General features: G+C 39.2%; 1 protein-coding gene across 1 annotated transcript; it reads right to left on the bottom strand.

The window, feature by feature from the left end:
• Positions 1 to 6,976: 6,976 nt before the first annotated feature.
• cga (glycoprotein hormones, alpha polypeptide) lies at positions 6,977 to 14,238 on the bottom strand. Its single transcript, XM_003215538.4, has 4 exons — positions 11,642 to 14,238; positions 10,173 to 10,282; positions 8,471 to 8,661; positions 6,977 to 7,651 (listed from the first exon to the last, which is right to left on the bottom strand). The coding sequence occupies exons 2-4, from the start codon at positions 10,270 to 10,272 to the stop codon at positions 7,568 to 7,570; spliced, it is 375 nt and encodes a 124-aa protein (XP_003215586.1). The 5' UTR covers positions 10,273 to 10,282; positions 11,642 to 14,238; the 3' UTR covers positions 6,977 to 7,567.
• Between the last annotated feature and the right edge of the window lie 4,551 nt (positions 14,239 to 18,789).

Here is an 18,789-nt window from a genome sequence, read left to right as displayed (position 1 = left end):
GGCTTGAGGGGCTTCAGCCCCCCCCCCCCCGAAATTCTCAGGATGGTCCGTGAGAAGGCCTTAAATTTATTATTTAAACTGTTATGTTTATTCATATCATGATCTGATCACCATGCTCAATATATCCCATATGCATGGGGGTATTAGGATAACAATACAAAAGGTTTGCTAGGGTAGACCCTCCCGCACTCAGACTCAGCCCCCCCCCAACCAAAATCCCAGCCCCTGTCACGCCCTGGTAGCGGAGCACTAAGAACCAACACACGGAGGCCAATAACAATCTAATATCTTTATTAAGGAAATATTATAGTAGGATAAAAACAAGTAGAAAATGTAGTTCAGCAATAGACCTTTCAGGGAAGGTCAAATATAGTACAGAAATATTAGGCTTGCTCAAATAATTCGTTTTCCCCGTTAACCGTTATTAATTCGTTATTTTCGTTTGTTTTGAAGCAATTTTGAAGCATTGGTTGTCCACACGTCTGATATCGCGGTTTCGAATCGCGAGAGGCCGTTTTTTGTTATGTCGTCGTTTTCTTCGTTAGGAAAAAAAAGCTTTTGCAAATCACCCAAACCATTCAGGCCCTTTCCTTTTGCCCCTCAGCAAAAGGGGCGTCACGGGCTCAGCCAATGGGAGAGGGTGAGGGGGAAGGAGGCCGAGGAGGAGGAGGAGGAAGACGGAGGGGGGAAATGGCCGCCGCCGCCTCGCCTCAGCTCAGGCCTGGTGTCTCTCTGAGGCGGGAAGGCGGCGGATGGAGCCGAGACCGAGAGAGACAGAGAGGGGCCCGGCGGTGAGGTTTTGACGTCTGTGCGAAGCTAGGCAAGTGGGGTTTATATATCTGTGGAAGGTCCAGGGTGGGAGAAAGAACTCTTGTCTGTGGGAGGCAAGTGTGAATGTTGCAATTGGTCACCTTGATTAGCATTGAATAGCCTTGCAGCTTCAAAGCCTGGCTGCTTCCTACCTGGGGGAATCCTTTGTTGGGAGGTATTAGCTGGCCCTGATTGTTTCCTGTCTGGAATTCCCATTTTCTGGGTGTTGTTCTTTTACTGTCCTGATTTTAGCTTTTCTGTAGCTAAAAATGCATATAAAATTGATTCTATAGGGAGGATAAATGATTGGATTTCAACTCCTACAGCTTGGCTTTCTCTGCCAATAATGGTACCCATCTTGGATATTGTAAGGGATTTATTATTATTATTATTATTATTATTATTATTATTATTATTATTAGACCTTGCTCCCAGGAAGGTGCCTTCGCTGTGGCTCCCAACTTATCTATCTATCTACCTTTCCACATATTCTCCACATTGTGTGTATGTGTATGTATATTATATATACATGAGCCCCGATGGCGAAGTGTGTTAAAGCACTGAGCTGCTGAACTTGCAGACCGAAAGGTCCCAGGTTCAAATCCCGGGAGCAGAGTGAGTGCCCGCTGTTAGCTCCAGCTTCTGCCAACCTAGCAGCTTGAAAACATGCCAATGTGAGTAGATCAATAGGTACCGCTCTGGCGGGAAGGTAATGGCACTCCATGTAGTCATGCCGGCCACATGACCTTGGAGGTGTCATGGACAACACTGGCTCTTGGGCTTAGAAATGGAGATGAGCACCAACCCCCAGAGTCAGACATGACTGAACTTAACGTCAAGGGATACCTTTACCTTTACCTATACACACACACACACACACACACACATTATGCAGGGACTATATACACAGTATATATCACACACACACCAAATTAACAAAGTTTCAGCCACAAAAACAAAGTTTCTGAAGTAGAACAATGACTTTCACAGTAAAGACAACCCAATTTAACAGGAAATAAGACTTTCAAAGCAGGAACAGATTTCTGCAATTATTAAAAAATGGTTTATTATAAAAGCTATGAAAATTCGCCAAAAATCAGAGGATAAGGGAAACGTTCCAAATTTTGGTGAGCTATCAGTGTTAAATGTGTTCTACCACTGTACCAAGTTTGAAGAAGATCACTCAAAAAATGAGGGTGGGAGAGTCCTGTAAAGTCCTCTCCCTCTGTGCTGTTTTTGGGAATTGCGCATGCGCGTCCGCCATTAACGAATTAATTTAGAAAATAACGAATTTTCGTTAATTTCGAAATTTTTGGGGGGCCAAATTCGGAAATACCATCAGAAACGAAAAGCTGCCCCCCTCTAGTTTTGAAACGAGTTTAGAATCAAATTTTTCGTGGATCGATCAAGCCTAAGAAATATATTGTCCAGTATATAATATTAGAGTTCAAAATTGTAATCCCAAAACCGAAACACACTCAACTTCCAAGCAGTTAGAGTGGGGAAAGCGTCCAAAAGTTTTATTAGAGTTCAAAGTAAGTCCAAGGCAGGAACTGAACACAAGACTGGGTACTTGGCACAAGATGCAAGCCTGGGAACACGGTGAGACCGGTCAAGAACACGGCAAGGCAAGGCACGGAGAGACTGGAGATAGCGGACTCAAAACGCAGTCCACACTTAGCTGGACCGAAGTTAATCCTTCAATTGACTCGTTGACTCCGCACAGGCTAGTCCGTGCGGGAAGCTTTTAAGGAACTTCGAATCTTTCTGCAAACAGGTGTCCAGAGCTTCTTTTCCCAAGGGAAAAAGAACAGAAACACATCTTCATCCAGATGCGTTCCTCCCTGAAAGCTCCCAGGGGAAACTAGCTAATTAGCACCCTGTCTGGCTGCTAATCTCGTGCTTTTCCTTGTTTGAGCTCTCTGGAAGTGACTTGCCTCAAAGAACTCCCTTCTCGCGAAAGGGGGAGAAGCGCTGGGAAGAACTTGTTCAAGGTCCGTTTTAATGAGTTTTTGGCAAGAATTGTCAACAACAGGCATCTGGAATGGCACAGTCTCTTGCTGAGACGGCAGAAATCCCATGTCTTCATCATCATGATCCATGATGGCACTGGGGTCAGAACTCAGAGGCCCATGGGGCATCACAGCCCCTCCCGAATGAAAATCCTGGCTACGGGCCTGCCTGGATGTGTTACCATCCTGCTGGACACTAGAAATCCCAGGATTCCATAGCATTCAGCCAGAAAATTGTGTCAAACTGCATGACTTCTACAATATAGAGCCAGCCTATTTAAGAAGTCACAATAAATGACCCATTATATTTTCCTATTTACTTTATATTGACTTATATGAAACCAAATTTCCTCTTAAGGACTATGTTTTGGTATTTCAAATGCTATAAGTTTTAGAGAGAAGAAAAAACAAGACTTTCCATTGGATGTTTTGTTAGTAGGATAAACACAATCAACACATTCAACACATGGAAATATAACTTGGTAGTTTATGAATCAGAAGGGCAGATTTTCAAGGATGAACACCTGCTGGTTAGGTAGATATCCTGGGAACATTCTGAACAGGATGAAACCTATATCATGAACAAGTCCTCATTTGTTCCTCCTAAAGGTCAGTTCTGACGTACTCAGATACAAAGAAATCCCAAGTCACTATTCCACCCATTAAACCCACTTTATCTCCATCGTGAGTTATTTTTTGAATAATTAGAATATCAGACCCTAGCTTTTGCAATTGAGCTTTTCTGTCTGTTCCCCACTGTCATTACACACCCATTTCCAAGGAAGTCAGGACCCCCAAGAAAGACATGAAAAGGGCACAGAGTGGCACTATTGAAGTCGGAGTAGTAGACTTGGCAGGGGCACTCTATCCAAACAATTTAATGGAAGACCCAAGGCATCCTATCAGCTGTGGCCATCACTGTTATCCTTTCTATAGGATCATTGGCATCATGATGTCTCAAAGATTTCAATCGGCAAAAAGAAATGTATTCAAAGCCCAGACTTGACAACCTAATCCATGTTATGAATGGTAATGTTCTTAGTTGATATAAGGATGGGAAGGTTTGAGACAAAAGAGAAACAGTACACTTTTGAACACGTTAGTTTGAAAAAGTGATGAGACATCCAGGTAGATTATATCTAATGCAGAGCTGGACAGAGAGGAAGAGACTGGAGAGAGATCTGGATGTCATAGCAATCCGAGACCCAATCCCTCCTCCTAAATCCCTGATGAATCCAGTTAATATAACACTATGAGTTGTGGCCTAAAATCAGAAAGAACAGGAACAGAAGTTGGGTTGTCATGGCCTTTAGAGGGATTTTACTGCCCTTAACACCATCCTCTTTTGGATATGGATTTTTTTTTCACATACTGACAGTTTTTGTTACACTGGATGTTTCACCCCAGCACAGTACTCTAACCGATTATGTTCTCTCTATTGTTGTGTTTTCAAATTATTTGGTTTTATAATTTTTTAATTAAAATGAGTGGTTATCTTATTTGATTATTGTTAAAGACTAATCTTTGGTTGTGTTTGACTGTTGTGATCTTGATGAGAGAAGGGCAGATTATAAATTTAATAAATAAATATAACTTTGCTATGTGTACACTTTGCTAGGTTTTATACCCTTCTCATATCCTGTTTTCAGAACCATATCATTTGTGAAGATTTGGTGGAGATACTCATACAACTGTTCTCTGAACGAGTTAACGAAGCACAGTAATAGTCAATATTATTATTGCAGTGACTTCTTATATACAGCTCTATCCACCGTCTAATGTTTGGTTTACAGTATCCGTTATCACTTACCAACACTCCAAAAACATCCCCCCCACCACCACCACCAGAGGTGTTGGGGAGAGAGTCTATCTAGGTGTGCTTACAGTGTGCTTCTATGATATGCTTCTAATCTAAGAGTTCTCTATTATTCATAGTTTCAAGTATTTATGAGAGAGTGTTTGGAATGTACCCCTTACAAGTATAGAGGAGATATGTACATAACAAATACAGTAACCCAAACAAAGCAGAAGCCATTCCTATCATCAACAGCATTTGTTCTCTTCATGATGAATCCAAAAAGCTCAGTGTGCCTTGCGTGTTTCCAGCCCACAGTTCTGCAAATTGCAGAATTGTTCCCTCCTTTCTGTCTTGTCTCCAAGATAATTTTCAGCTGCTGAAAGTGATCAAAGCCATCGAGGCAATAGACATCCTGATAGTTCATGATCCATTTGACCCTAAACTTCCCCTAGCCATCTAATTAACAAATGAAGTACTGCATATATGTAATCACTTCACAAAAGAAACATATATGCAATTCTTTGTTTTTCTACAATAAGGTGATCACCTGTGCAGAAAACAAGGTCCATTTTATTATCCTGTTCACTTCCAGTGGACCATAGCAGCATGTTACAGTATGCATGAAGTAGTAAGATGCCATGTCTAGCCACCTTTTTTTCTTTTTCTGTGTTATGTAAAGATTTAGGGACTTTGTGTAAAGTAAGGAAAAGTGAACTATTGCACTTTGGTGACATTTGGGGGATGTTTGAGGTCCAGAAAATCAGTACAATTTTTAATGGGTGTATGGGTTTTGGGCTGGAGCCCTCGGTGACGTCAGCGGTTTTAATCCGGGGAGCGGAGTGAGCTCCCGTTGCTACCCCAGCTTCTGCCAACCTAGCAATAAAAAACATGCAAATGTGAATAGATCAATAGGTACCGCTCCGGCAGGAAGGTAATGGTGCTCCATGCAGTCATGCCGGCCACATAACCTTGGAGGTGTCTATGGACAATGCCAGCTCTTCATCTTAGAAATGGAGATGAGCACCAACCCCCAGTCAAACACGACTAGACTTAATGTCAGGGGAAAACCTTTACCCTTTACCTATGACCTTTGGAGGTTTCTTTCTCTATTCAGGGCCTTTTCATAGAACCTATATAGCATGCAACACAATTAGGTGTTATTTCGGAGCCAATGCTTTCTGGAAGCCAACAAATTGACAGGTGACAGTGTGACATGAGTCTTTGCTGGCAGCAGGGAAGGAATTTAGCTTTCAGACCCACGGCTAGGCAGAAGCTAAATCTGCATTTGCTTGGAGATCTCAATTATCTGCAGTAAGCTAGCAAGGATTTTCGACAAAGACCTGTACAAAAATAGCACAAATAAATATCCTTTCTTGCCTCTTCTAAGTTCCCAAGTTATCCTGCTGAAATGAGGAAAGTTTGGAAACAATCAGAAATTGGAAATAGTATGGACAGAGTGTCTTTTAGCACTAGATTCCTAGGCTTGCGATTCTTTGATTGCGTGTATATCTAAGGATTCTTACCAAAATCAATGTTGATCATACAATCTTTAGTCTAGTATGTTTGAGCCCTCCCTAGAATTTTGGGAGTGTTATTGGGTAATGAACTTTCATGGACATTATCCCACACTGCCCCCACCCCAGTTTCTAAACACTTAGAATCCATTGAGGGTCCGATTTATAACAGAGTCCTTCCCATGGTGCAGGGGAACTTCCTGTCATTGAAGAAAACACCCAAAAATGTGGGATAAGAGCTGTCAAATTTGCCTGGATTGAATCTCTTTTGTGATATTGTGTACATTGAGTAAGGGGAGTTCTTATGGGCAGTCTGCTACCAAGCATTGACATTTCTCTCCCAAAATCCTGCTTCATAAGCTTGTCATAGTAATTTTTTTTAAAGTCAGGTTTCCCCTCAAGTGGTGTTTGGTATAAGATCAGCTTCTTGGTTCTACTCTAGAACAGCGGGATCCGAGGGAAAAGTCAGGTTTCGCAACAAGCGATGTCTGGTTTAGGATCAGCTGCTTAGATCTATTACAGAGTTGCTGGATCAGAGAGAAAAGTCAGGTTTCCCTCTAAGTGGTATCTGGTGTAAGATCAGCTGCTTGAGTCTATTACAGAGTTGTTGTATCGGAGGGAAAAGTCAGATTTCCCCTTGAGGGGGTCTGGTTTAAGATCAGCTGCTTGGGCCTACTCTAGAGTAGTGGGCTACAAGGGGAATGTCAAGTATCACATAAGCTTCACGCGCCGCCCCCCCTCCAAGTTTTTTGCTTTTTAAAATGGAGTGGGCAGGGACTACACCGGCTTCTGTAATAAATCTGACAACTGATAATTTTGGTAAAACTAGCAAGAAAAGACAATGTGTAAAGAGGAATGAGAAATGGAAGGATGTTCTTTACAACATTATGGGACATAATGCCATGGCAATATATGCTTCCCCACTCTGCCCCCACCCCCACCTCACCACCACCACCGTGGGATAGACCAGGGGAAATTTACACAATATTGAAATTTCTTTTTAATTGACTTTTTTTGTAGAATGAAATTAATTCTTTTCTACATTTATCATCGAAATTGTGTTGTCTAATTTATGAACAGAAATAAAAGAGAATACACAAATTCTAATATATATGATTGGTATATTTGAAAGCAATCATCATATCCCTCCTTGAAGCTGAGCATCATTTCCATCCATTATACTATATCTTTTCATGCAGAAGATATATAAATCCACACTTTACATACAAAATAAATGAGACTGGTGATTATGCATACTGCTATATTTTGTTCCTAGAAGAAATGTTACATCATATTTAGTTGATTATCTCTAAAGAAGACATAAAAGAACAGAGCACTTCTCTCAGAAAAGTTAAGATCTTACACAATGTTGCTATAAAATCAGACAAAATAAAACTTCTTTTGGTCCCATTTGTAGTCCCACCATAGAGGCCTCAAGATTTATGATAGTAGCAGGTACTGCAGTGGCAATCCGTGTGATTCTCTATTTTTGTGTGTTCATGATATGGAATACGAACCTTGAGGAAAATTAGCAGATATCATACAATTACATTCAGCTTCACTGCAACAAAAAAGCAGCACAGAACAACTCATGCTACATTACTTCCAAGTACGTTTGAAGAGACTGAAGTCTTGTTAATGTGAGACAAGCATTTTATGGATAAGTGGTAAAACAGTACACCTAGGCTAGTGGTGGGGCATCTGAGTGTTATGGGCCACATTTCAATCTTCCTCAACCCAGCCTCAGGCCATTTTAGCCTCTGGATGAATAGGCTTATGGGAATGTTGACTTCGTAGTCTTATGAAAGACACTTTAGATCAGTGGTGCTCAACCTGTGGGTCCCCAGGTGTTTTGGCCTGCAACTCCCAGAAATCCCAGCCAGTTTACCAGCTGTTAGGATTTCTGGGAGTTGAGGGCCAAAAGTGTTTTAAAGCAAAATAAAACTGAAAGACAAAATGTGTGTTACAAGCAAACTGCAGTGGCAAATCCAGAGAGGAACCAGTTTTCTAAAGCATACTGGGGGAAAGAGTTCCTGAAACTCCTGTCTGTTTATGGTCCTTTCTCTTCTCTTCTCTTCCTCTCCTCTCCACCCTTCAAACAGGAGTGGAACCTGGGTGCAGAACATCTCACTTGCATTTCTCAGTTTTACTGCTTGCATTACACAACAAGTGTTGCTCTAGGGTGAGAAAGAAGACAAAATATCTAACTTTCGAAACAATCCCAAACCACATAGGTATTGGGGTGTTGTGTGGCTGTATGGCCATGTTCTACCTGACACCTCAGTCATTCCAGTTGTGAAAGCCTTCGACAATACACATAGGTATTGCCCCATTACCTCTCTGAAAGATCTTGCTACGCAGCATGTTGCTTCCGAGGTAATATTCTTCGGAACTGGCATTGTCTTCTTTGATCTCATCGGAGTGGGATAAGCCCTTGAGAAACAACATCCTACACACTGGTAAACCGGTCGTCCACTAAACAGTTTTGTCACACGTAGATTCAGGCTTAGTTGACATTCAGGGCAACCTATCAGACAAAGAAAATATGCATACGAGTTCCATCCTAAATTCTTGAGTATAGAAATTTTAAAATACCTCGCCAGTTTGTGAATTGCTTTCCTAACTGACATCGTTTAGAAAAAAAATTGTTTCCAGGAAACAAGATACGATTTTTAATGTCTGAAAAGAGAACCGGGAATTGAGAAATACAGTTGAGTATCATCAGCATAAATATGATATTGAAAATCATATGAATTGATAAGATCAATTATAGGTAACGCATAAAGAGAAACTTACAAAGGGATTTGAAACAGAACCCTGTGGATCCCCAACCAAAGTAGGGGGAAAGGAAAAGATACATAATTCCCAGCTGCCACATTAAATGCTTGCAGAGAAATCTAGGAAAATAGAAACTGAATATATACCTTTTGAATTAGCCTGAAGGAGATCATCTGTGATTTTTTAAAGAGACCTCTTCATAAAGTGCACTTACCAAGTAGCATCTTTCAATGTTGTGGAATTTATTTCCAAAATTACAAATTATGCCACCATTGTGTTTTTGATACAGAAGGGACTGAACACTCTATAAAGTCACCAGCCCCCATCTGATCTTGGAAGCTAAGCAGCCCAAGCCCTGGTTAGGACTTGAATGAGAAACTGACACTGAATACCAGATGCTACAGCCTGTGCTATAGGCTATATTTCAGAGTATGGAACTGGTAAACTGACCAAAGTATAGTATTCTGACCAAGAAAACCCTGTGAGTTTTCATTACCGTTGATAGGTCACTTGAAAACACATAGACATACAATATGATCTAGCATACAGTAGAGTCTCACTTATCCAACACTCGCTTATCCAACATTCTGGATTATCCAACACATTTTTGTAGTCAATGTTTTTAATACATCGTGATATTTTGATGCTAAATTCATAAATATAGTAATTACTACATAGCATTACTGCGTATTGAACTACTTTTTCTGTCAAATTTGTTGTATAACATGATGTTTTGGTGCTTAATTTGTAAAATCATAACCTAATTTGATGTTTAATAGGCTTTTCCTTAATCCCTCCTTATTATCCAACATATTCACTTATCCAACATTCTGCCAGCCCGTTTATGTTGGATAAGTGAGACTCTACTGTACTCTTAAATAGAGTTTACTTGAAAAAGTCATATAGAAATAATTTAACTTAAAATATACTTTGTCTCTTATATCAATGAAAAAATAACACATTTATTTTATTCTAATTTTACATTTTGCCATGCCATGCCATGTTATCCGACAGATCAGATTTAAGATCATGGTGATTTCACTGGTGTATTTTATTTATCCAGATGTTAACATTTAAAATATGTATTGGCTGTCTTGATGTGTCAGAGCTCCTTATGGCATCTTCTAGCATATGAATTCACTATATATAAGAAATACTCCATTAAAAACATAAAACAAATGCAATCATTATATTAACACTTTGCAATAATACTGTTCAGATAATTTCCCTCTTTAATTTCAAATATGAAAGGTATCTCACCCTGTGTCATAAAGTCTTCATCTGGCAAAGAATGGAGAATATTCAGAGATACGGACAACATGGCCAAAGTCACGGCTGCATATTTTGCATAGTAATCCATGACTATTTTGCTGAAGACAGAAAAACAAAAAAAAGAGCACACAAAAAAGCCATTTTATTAACCTTATACAAACTCGAGTATACTTTATTTGGAATTCTGAAACCCAAAATGTGGAATATTGTTTCTTTGGTTTTCATATTCTATTTTTGCAGACACACAGTTTTAGACAATCCAATTCTGATTCTTTTCATCACTTCCTTTCTAAGGGGTGGGTAGGTGGCTGCTGCCTTTTTGTCCCATTTGACATGAACATCCCACTGTGCAGATAAGATATGGTCTGTTAGCTTAACTTTTAGGTATAGCAGTTTCAAATTGTATGTAAACAAACATGAGTTTCTCCAAGTGTAACTTTCACTCTTGATTGCAACCACTTGTTGATCACAACACCTATTTAGTACATTTTCTGACCTCAACAACTATCATTTTAACCCAGAGAATTATAGGTTGTGTCTAAAGAACTGGAAGAAGAAAGCTGCATAACAGTGCTCTGGAAAATTATATTGATTGATTCCATCTTCCAGGACCTCCAACAGTATGTCATGGGCCATGCTGGTTGTAGGATGCTAGGATCTACTACTCCCTAAAAGTAACTTCTCCGAAATAGCTTCCCAAAGGTTTTTCTCATTCACGTCCCACCTCTCCAGAACCTGCTTACAGAACTAACAGAACAGGATACAGTATAGCATTGGGAGCTGCCGCTAGGAAAGTGGGAATCACCAGAAAGCATGCCCTTCTTTTTGTAAGTGTCTTCTATTTGCACAAAAAGCCTTGAGAGTCAAGCTAAACAGGGCCAGATATTGTTGCCCTATTATTGTACTAGTTAGAATTTATATGGATCAGGCTGCACATAGTCTTTTAACAAGGAAATGCATGCAGTTCCACAAAAAGATATCATTCTCCTAGGAAGAAGGCATCCCTCCCTCCAAAAGGTTGTGTATAGCCCCAAAACAGTGCATGCAAACAGTATTAGTTTATGGTTTTGTCTTTTGTTAATTAAACATTGCTTTCATTTTAGAGCAGGCATGGGCAAACTTCGGTCCTCCAGGTGTTTTAGACTTCAACTCCCATAATTCCTAACAACCTACCTGCTGTTAGAAATTGTAGGATTTGAAGTCCAAAACACCTGGAGGGATGAAGTTTGAGCTATAATGAGCTTAAGCTATAATGTACACCAAGATGCCAGTATTATGAAATTTATTGATATCTGAGTAGGGAGCAAAGGAAATGTTAGCTGACTTACAAAACACTGTTTTTAGCAAAGATCTCAGTAGCATTTTTCTCTTTCCCCAAAACTCGACTTGAAGGGGAAAATATGCAAGATATAAAAGAAATTAACATAGCCAAACAATTTTAACAAAAATAATATTACCCTTTCTTTTTCTGCTTGGGGCCAGTTGATTAAAGGTCTGAAAGAAGGCTGCAGCTTGTCTGTCAGTGCAGAGATGGAATAAACCCTGTGCTTTTCTTTTATATAGGCAAAATTAGCCTATCTTCCACCTGGATTTAAGCCAGTGGATCAAGTGTAATTTCTTCCCATTGGCTAACTATTACTTGATGTAATTACTATTCCTCCATACTGATGTTATCTCTTCTTGACTCTTAAACGGATTCACTTTTTGCATTGTAATATTAAAGTAAGGTCAGACTGTAGGCGCATGGATCAGTGATGTTTACCACGTAGTCTTCTCTTGCATTGTCAACTACAGTTTATGGCCTTTCCCAGTAATTGAGGCCATTAAATAACAATAACAAATACTGTGAACACCACAACCAGATTTTCTGTAGCTATTAAAATGAGACAAGATTTTTTTTCTTTTTTGACCCTCTCATTTCTTTGGTCCCTACAATCTTTCTGGTCCCTGTAATAAATGAGATATCATATGAATAGAAAATTGGAAAATACAAAATAGGAAAAAACAAATATCAATAACCCAACAGATCAGCAAACCAATTATTAAAAACAGCAGGCAAAATCAAATGGTGGACTTGTATTAGGAGGATTGTGGTACCCAACAGAACTGGTCTGGCAGTCCTCTGTATATCCCCAAAACTGTCTCTGAAGGCTGAAAAAAAAATCTGTACTTACTTCCTGGGTGATGTAGAATGCTTTGGGGAAATGGGTTCAAATTTTCTGCCTGCAGAACTTTGGAACTTGCGGAATCCAGTTTCATGCCACTCCTTTCCTACATACATTATTTCTGAACCTGCAACTTTTTCTTCACGTTTCTTTGTGCTAATCTTTCTTTACTTTGGAATGACCTCAATTCATGCCATGCTTCCCCAGGCAGAATCCATATCAAAAGGTGTCCTGCAGCTTCTTGACACCCCACCAGAGTAAGGTGTTTCCAAATATCCGGTGGGTGATTGGAGCAATTCAATGTCTTCAAGAGCAATATTAGCAGACTCATAATTACCAACAGATCCAGAGAGCTCTCCTTGTTTAGAGATGGAAGGCATATCACAGACATAGGGATCACAGACACCTACCTGGGCAGCTATCAGTTTAAAAAGTACCCATCTGATCATTAGAACTCTATGTAAGAAAATGTTACTCGTTATTAAAACTGTCCCACTCATCTTATAACTTGAAAGTTAAAAGCATCCAGTTCTGGGTGAATGTTTATTAAAATACCACCCCTTCTCCAGATCTCAAACTGCTGGCTACCAAGGTCTTATCTCCAAGTTCCCCTTGAATTTTCTTCAGCATTTGCCTATGAGAAAACCCCAAGCCAAAAGTGACTCTAGCCCCTTGGTGTGTTGCAGCAATGTGTAGCCTGAAAGGCCCTGTTTACACCAGGTAATGGATATCATATGGTACAACTTCAAGTAGGACTATTCAACATCTTCTGTCTGCCACAGATGGCTGCATGCCCCACAGGTTGCCTCAATGCCAGATATAATTCAAATTCCACAACAATTTATAATAATAGACTTTTTTATCCAAGGAATATCACCATTTCTTTTCATTTCTAACTTTAAACCCTTGTTTCAAACTAGTTTACAGAGGGAATCCTGTGCCATTAGGCTATAAGAAGAAACCATTGATCAGGCCAGGAAAGGACAGCATAAAAAGAAATAGCAAGCTTGAGTAGCCATTATCCAAAATGCTTTGGATTAAAAGTGTCTGAAATTTTAGCTTTTCTCCGTAGATATTGGAATACTTGTATAAGTATTCATAACAGACCACAAAAGCATTTCTGTTTCATATGCACCTTATACCTCTCCCCATTTTGGAATATTCTGCACTTTGGCCTAGCTCTGTGTATTAGTCTCCTGTTTTTAACATTTTATGCTCGATGTTGATTTTAATGACTGTTTTATTGATGCTGATGTTTTTATTATTGGGATATTTGTTTTATTGTTTGTTGTTGTTATTATATGGTTGTATCGGGCAAGGCCCCATGTAAGCCGCCCCGAGTCCCTTCGGGGAGATGGGGCGGGGTATAAAAATAAAGTTATTATATTATTATTATTATTATTATTATTATTATTATTATTATTATTATTATTATTATTATACACATAGCCTGTAGGTAACTTTATAAACAATATTTGTTGTAATTTTGTGCAAAAAACCAAATTTGTCAGAAAGCAAAGGTATTCATCTCTCAACCACTCACTTGGACAATTTTAGAATACTTTGGATTTTCATATATAGAATGTTCAACCTGTAGTAATTAGCACTGGAGAAGAGATGAAGATCATAGAATCATAGAACCACAGAATTAGAAGAGACCTTAAGGGCTATCCTGTTCAACCCACTTTGCATATTCAAAGTACACCCAACAGATGGCCATCCAAGTTTCTGTGTAAAAACCTCCAGAGGAGTGTCCACCACACTCCGAGGCAGCATATTCCAAGATATGGTTGTCTTGCTTCCAGATAGGGCCCAAAATGCAGGCCTTGTTGGAGTTTTACCTGAGGCATCCAAACAATGCCTCAGGTAAAAGTGAATTAATTCAGGACAATGCAGGAAAACCCTTCTTTGTTCCAAATTACTTTGATACCCCATTAGACCTAGGCCTTTCTGTGGGGACTGATTACCGGGTACTCCCAGCAGCCAGTCACACACCCATCTCGCTTATTTGTGCTTCCAAAAGAAAAGAAAAGAAAAGCGTATCCATAAAGGAACTAATGTAAGGATTCCCTCCTCATAATGGCAAAAAGGAATGTAAAATGTATTTATTTTTATTCTGCTAGGAGGCCCGGGGGGGGGAATCGCCCCCCCATCTCCTGGTGCGTCATTTCTACGCACCAGGAGGCCTCCGGAGAGGAGACATGGTGGCCCAGTCAGTTTTTTTTTATTTTAAGGCATGGGGGGATGTTTGGTGGCCCCATGCCAGCGCAGAAGTTACCACACTGCCATGGGGACAACCTCCAGGAAAGCCCAGTTCTTTTGGGCGCCTGTGGCGATTTAAACCCACGTTGGAGCGGGTTTCTTTAATCCGCTTCAAAGCAGATTTAAGCCTTGTCTGGAAGCACCCTAAATCTAGAGATTATGAGTGTTATCCAATCACACTGCTATATTGGCATAGTAATGGATTAGTCACAGTTCTACCTCAACTTTACTGTATTGCAGGGCCAGTGAATGTGTGTGGGAGGGGGAGGAGGTCATACTGGAAATAATTCATTAATGCCTCTCTTTCCTTATATAGGCACTCAGATGTCTTGAGTCCTATATTGGGAGAAAGGTAAAATAAAAATAAAGTGTTGAAAATTACCACCTTATTCAAGCCTCCTCTAATAATTTGTTTATCTATAATCCTTTTGCTTACTTATGATATACATGTTCTGGAATGCAGCTTTTTTTCCTTGCTCTATGTTTTCCTGAGAAGGTGTGGGGTGGCTGCAGACCACATGATCTGTTCTGAGATGAGCACAGAGCACAGATGCCATTAAACTTTGGGACTGCTCAGATCGCAGACTTGCAAACACTTGCCCTATTGTTTATTCTAAGAGAGATGTTCTGACTGGATGGCACAGAAACAAACAATTTCTGTAACTGACTGATAAGTTGTGTACCTGTGTATGCTGAAGACATGAAGATTGTGAGTAAGTCAAATATGTTATTTTTACTAAAGTCTATTTTATTTTGTCTCGTGAGTACATACTATAAAACAGATTGCTTTATGGGAGAATATATTTTTATGCACTGGCATATTCTGTTTCTTAACTGATCAGAGACAACAGGTTGCTTTAGCCTAATAACTGAAGCCAATTACCTTGCATAATTACATCTGGTTATATATCACTTGAGAATATTCTACTCAAACGGGTTTTGGCTCTTCTCTAAAAGGTTATGATCTCTAAAAGTTCATGCTTGTCTAAAATAAAGAAATCATACATTCTTTTTTTTGCTGTTACGAGGAGAGAATCCTTATATTAGTTCCTTTTGTGGAAAAGTACCAATGTTGTTTTGCTAGACCACAACTCTCAGCATTGGTCATGCTAACTAAGACCTAACATATGGAGATCCAAGAGGGGAAAAATAGTTCTTGAATGTGGTCGGGATAGCAGGGAGGTTAATTATTATTACAGTAGAGTCTCGCTTATCCAAAGTAAATGGGCCGGTAGAATATTGGATAAGCGAATATGTTGGATAATACGGAGAGATTAAGGAAAAGCCTATTAAATATCAAATTAGGTTATGATTTTACAAATTAAGCACCAAAGCATCATGTTATACAACAAATTTGACAGAAAAAGTAGTTCAATGCGCAGTAATGATATGCAGTAATTACTGTATTTACGAATTTAGCACCAAAATATCACGATATATTGAAAACATTGACTACAAAAATGCATTGGATAATCCAGAACGTTGGATAAGTGAGACTCTACTGTATTTACATCACTTTTACCCCACCCTCTCACCCGGAGGGACTCAGGGCACTTCTTTTCAAACTACACCACTGCACAAATGCCCTTAATAGATATAAAGTCATCATGTCATCTAGCTACACATTCCATGCTCATGTTTAAAGAACTACGAACTGTGCACAGACAAGACTCACAAACAAGGGGCAGCAGGGGAAAAGATATGATATATCACAAAGTACAAATCGTAACCAGTTGGAGAAAAAAAATAGCACAAGTGCTTTATAATCAAGACAAAATTAATAATAAACTAGGTTTTTATTTATTTTGAGAGTAGACTATTCCATTACTTTAAACTGAGGGATCAGATTATATTTGTGCGTACATTTCCTTGCAAATGTAAGGCTGCTTCCTTAATTGAAATGGATAGAGATACTGAATCACTTGAGAAGTTGTGGGTCAGTCTTTACACAGCAAGCTTAATCAAAACATTTTGTTCTTCATACTGAAAAAAAGTTGAAGTTTGCATAAAAATCATGACCATTCAAGAAGTTATTAATTCTGAATTATAAGTGGTTAGTGGTTATACTTTCAAAATGTTGATACATATAAACTGGAAGACTGTATGAATTTATTTTTACAACATTTATTATTTTATCAATTTTATTTTAAAAAACCTCAGTGTGCTTCAGGAATTTTATTACATATCCATTTCCCATGTGATAGATTTCAGTCTTCCTCGATTTGTGTATATAACACCCCATTCAAATCAGTAACATGAACTAAAGAAGTAGTTTGTAATCAGAAACAGAGCAGCATGAGTCTCTTCCTTGCTCTCAAGACTTCTAGCTATTAACGAAGCAGAAAAAAAACAATATGTGAACAAATAATGCTGCTGAAAAAAATAAAACAGTAGAGACTACGGTATTTATGTTGTACCTGGATTTTTAGTACTTTTACTGGATATTTTATAGGTATAAGCTTATTTTTTAAATAAAAGAAAAAAGAAACGACGTCTGGAAGAAAGAGATTCCATTAAAAGATAACAGTAAAATCCAGCTGATCTGCAAGTATTTATTTTAACAGGCCACAGAAAACAGTAGTTCAGGAAGCACATTTCTGGAATGAAAGCTCAGCTTTGCATATACAGAGTCAACCTCACTTTTTATTATAAATGGACAATCTGCCCAATTTGATTTCTTTCTCACTTGATTTTTTAAAGCCCCCAGTTTCTTTCTGTCTTAAAAGTGTTTCTGCATATTTAGTAAATTATCTTGTAAAGGATCTAAAGCACACTGCCACCTTGCATTGTCTGCATTGATACTGAGACAGAGAGCCACAGGATGGGAGACAGCAAGCTTAACTGACGACAGGAAAGTAGTCAGAGCAATCAGGAATGAGGACAACAGAAAAGACAAGCAGCGATGAACAGGAAAAGATCTAGGGAAAGGAGATAAAGAAGGAAGGAATAATAAGAAGTAAAGAGAATAAGAATGTTAAAAGGAGAAGCAGGATGAAGAGAAAAATTAGATACATGCAAATAGCCATATAACACAATGACTAACACTGTTAAGATACTTCTTATCTCCTTCCCCATTTCTAGAATCTTTGAGAGTTTTTGTTTACTTTGCTTATAAAGGCAGTGTGTGCACTGACCCTAAGACAAAAGAAAGTGATTCCCCTTCCTAAGGTTCCTTTCTTCAATTCTTTAGGCTATTAACTGGTCCTTCCTGTTCTTGGGAATTATTTTGCCTGAGAATTAAGCACCATGCATATCAAAGGATGCATCTACACTATAGAATTAATGCAGTTTGGCACTTCAACTGCAATGGCTCAATGCTATGAGATCATGAAGTTTTACCAAGTCTTTAGCCTTCTTTGTCAGAGTCCTGGAACCTCACCAAATTGCAACTCCCATAACCCCATAACATTGAGCCCTGGAAGTGAAAGTGATGTAGATGCACCTAAAGATATCCTTGAGGATAACAAGCACTCACAGTACAGGCAGTCCCTGACTTAAAAATGACTCATAGTAAAGAACAGGGGTGAGACAAAAGGAAGTGAGATAAATCTACCCTTAGAAAGGGGGATTCACTCCTGGGAGAGTTATTATGGGGAAAAGGTGTGTCTCCTCTGAAGCTTTCTCACCAATCCTTGTGTCCACAGCAAACCAGTATTTTCAAAATCCAATGATCAGAGACAGTGAGGTGAAATCTTCTGAACAGGGGCACAGACAGAAAAACAAACACTGACAAAGAGATAAGCAAACACTATAAAGGTTCAAAACATAAAAAGAGGTGTATATTAGAGCATCATGCAAAGGCCACAGAAAGTCAGGCCTATCTGAGTACAGAGCTATCTTCTTTCTATGTCGTAACAGGGTTGGGAGGACAATAGCTTTATAAACAAGCACATTGGTATCCCTACGGATATCCGGATCATCAAACATTCTCTGCTTCATTTGGAAGAATGCTGCACTCGCAGAGCTCAGGCGGTGTTGTATTTCAGTGTTAATGTTGACTTTTGTGGAGAGGTAGCTGCCAAGGTAGCGGAAATGGTCATCATTTTTAACATTACATCATTAAGCTGTATTTCTGGCAGAGGGATTGGCTGGTGACTGCTGGAAAAGCACTTTGGTTTTCCCAATGTTCAAAGAGGCCAAGCTTCTCATATGCTTCTGCAAAGGTGATTTGAGTGGCT

This window comes from Anolis carolinensis, chromosome 1 (genome assembly GCF_035594765.1).
Source record: "Anolis carolinensis isolate JA03-04 chromosome 1, rAnoCar3.1.pri, whole genome shotgun sequence".
In the NCBI taxonomy this organism is placed as follows: domain Eukaryota; kingdom Metazoa; phylum Chordata; class Lepidosauria; order Squamata; family Dactyloidae; genus Anolis; species Anolis carolinensis.
The sequence above is the reverse complement of the archived record's forward strand: the minus strand, read 5'-3'. Positions and strand labels throughout refer to the sequence as shown.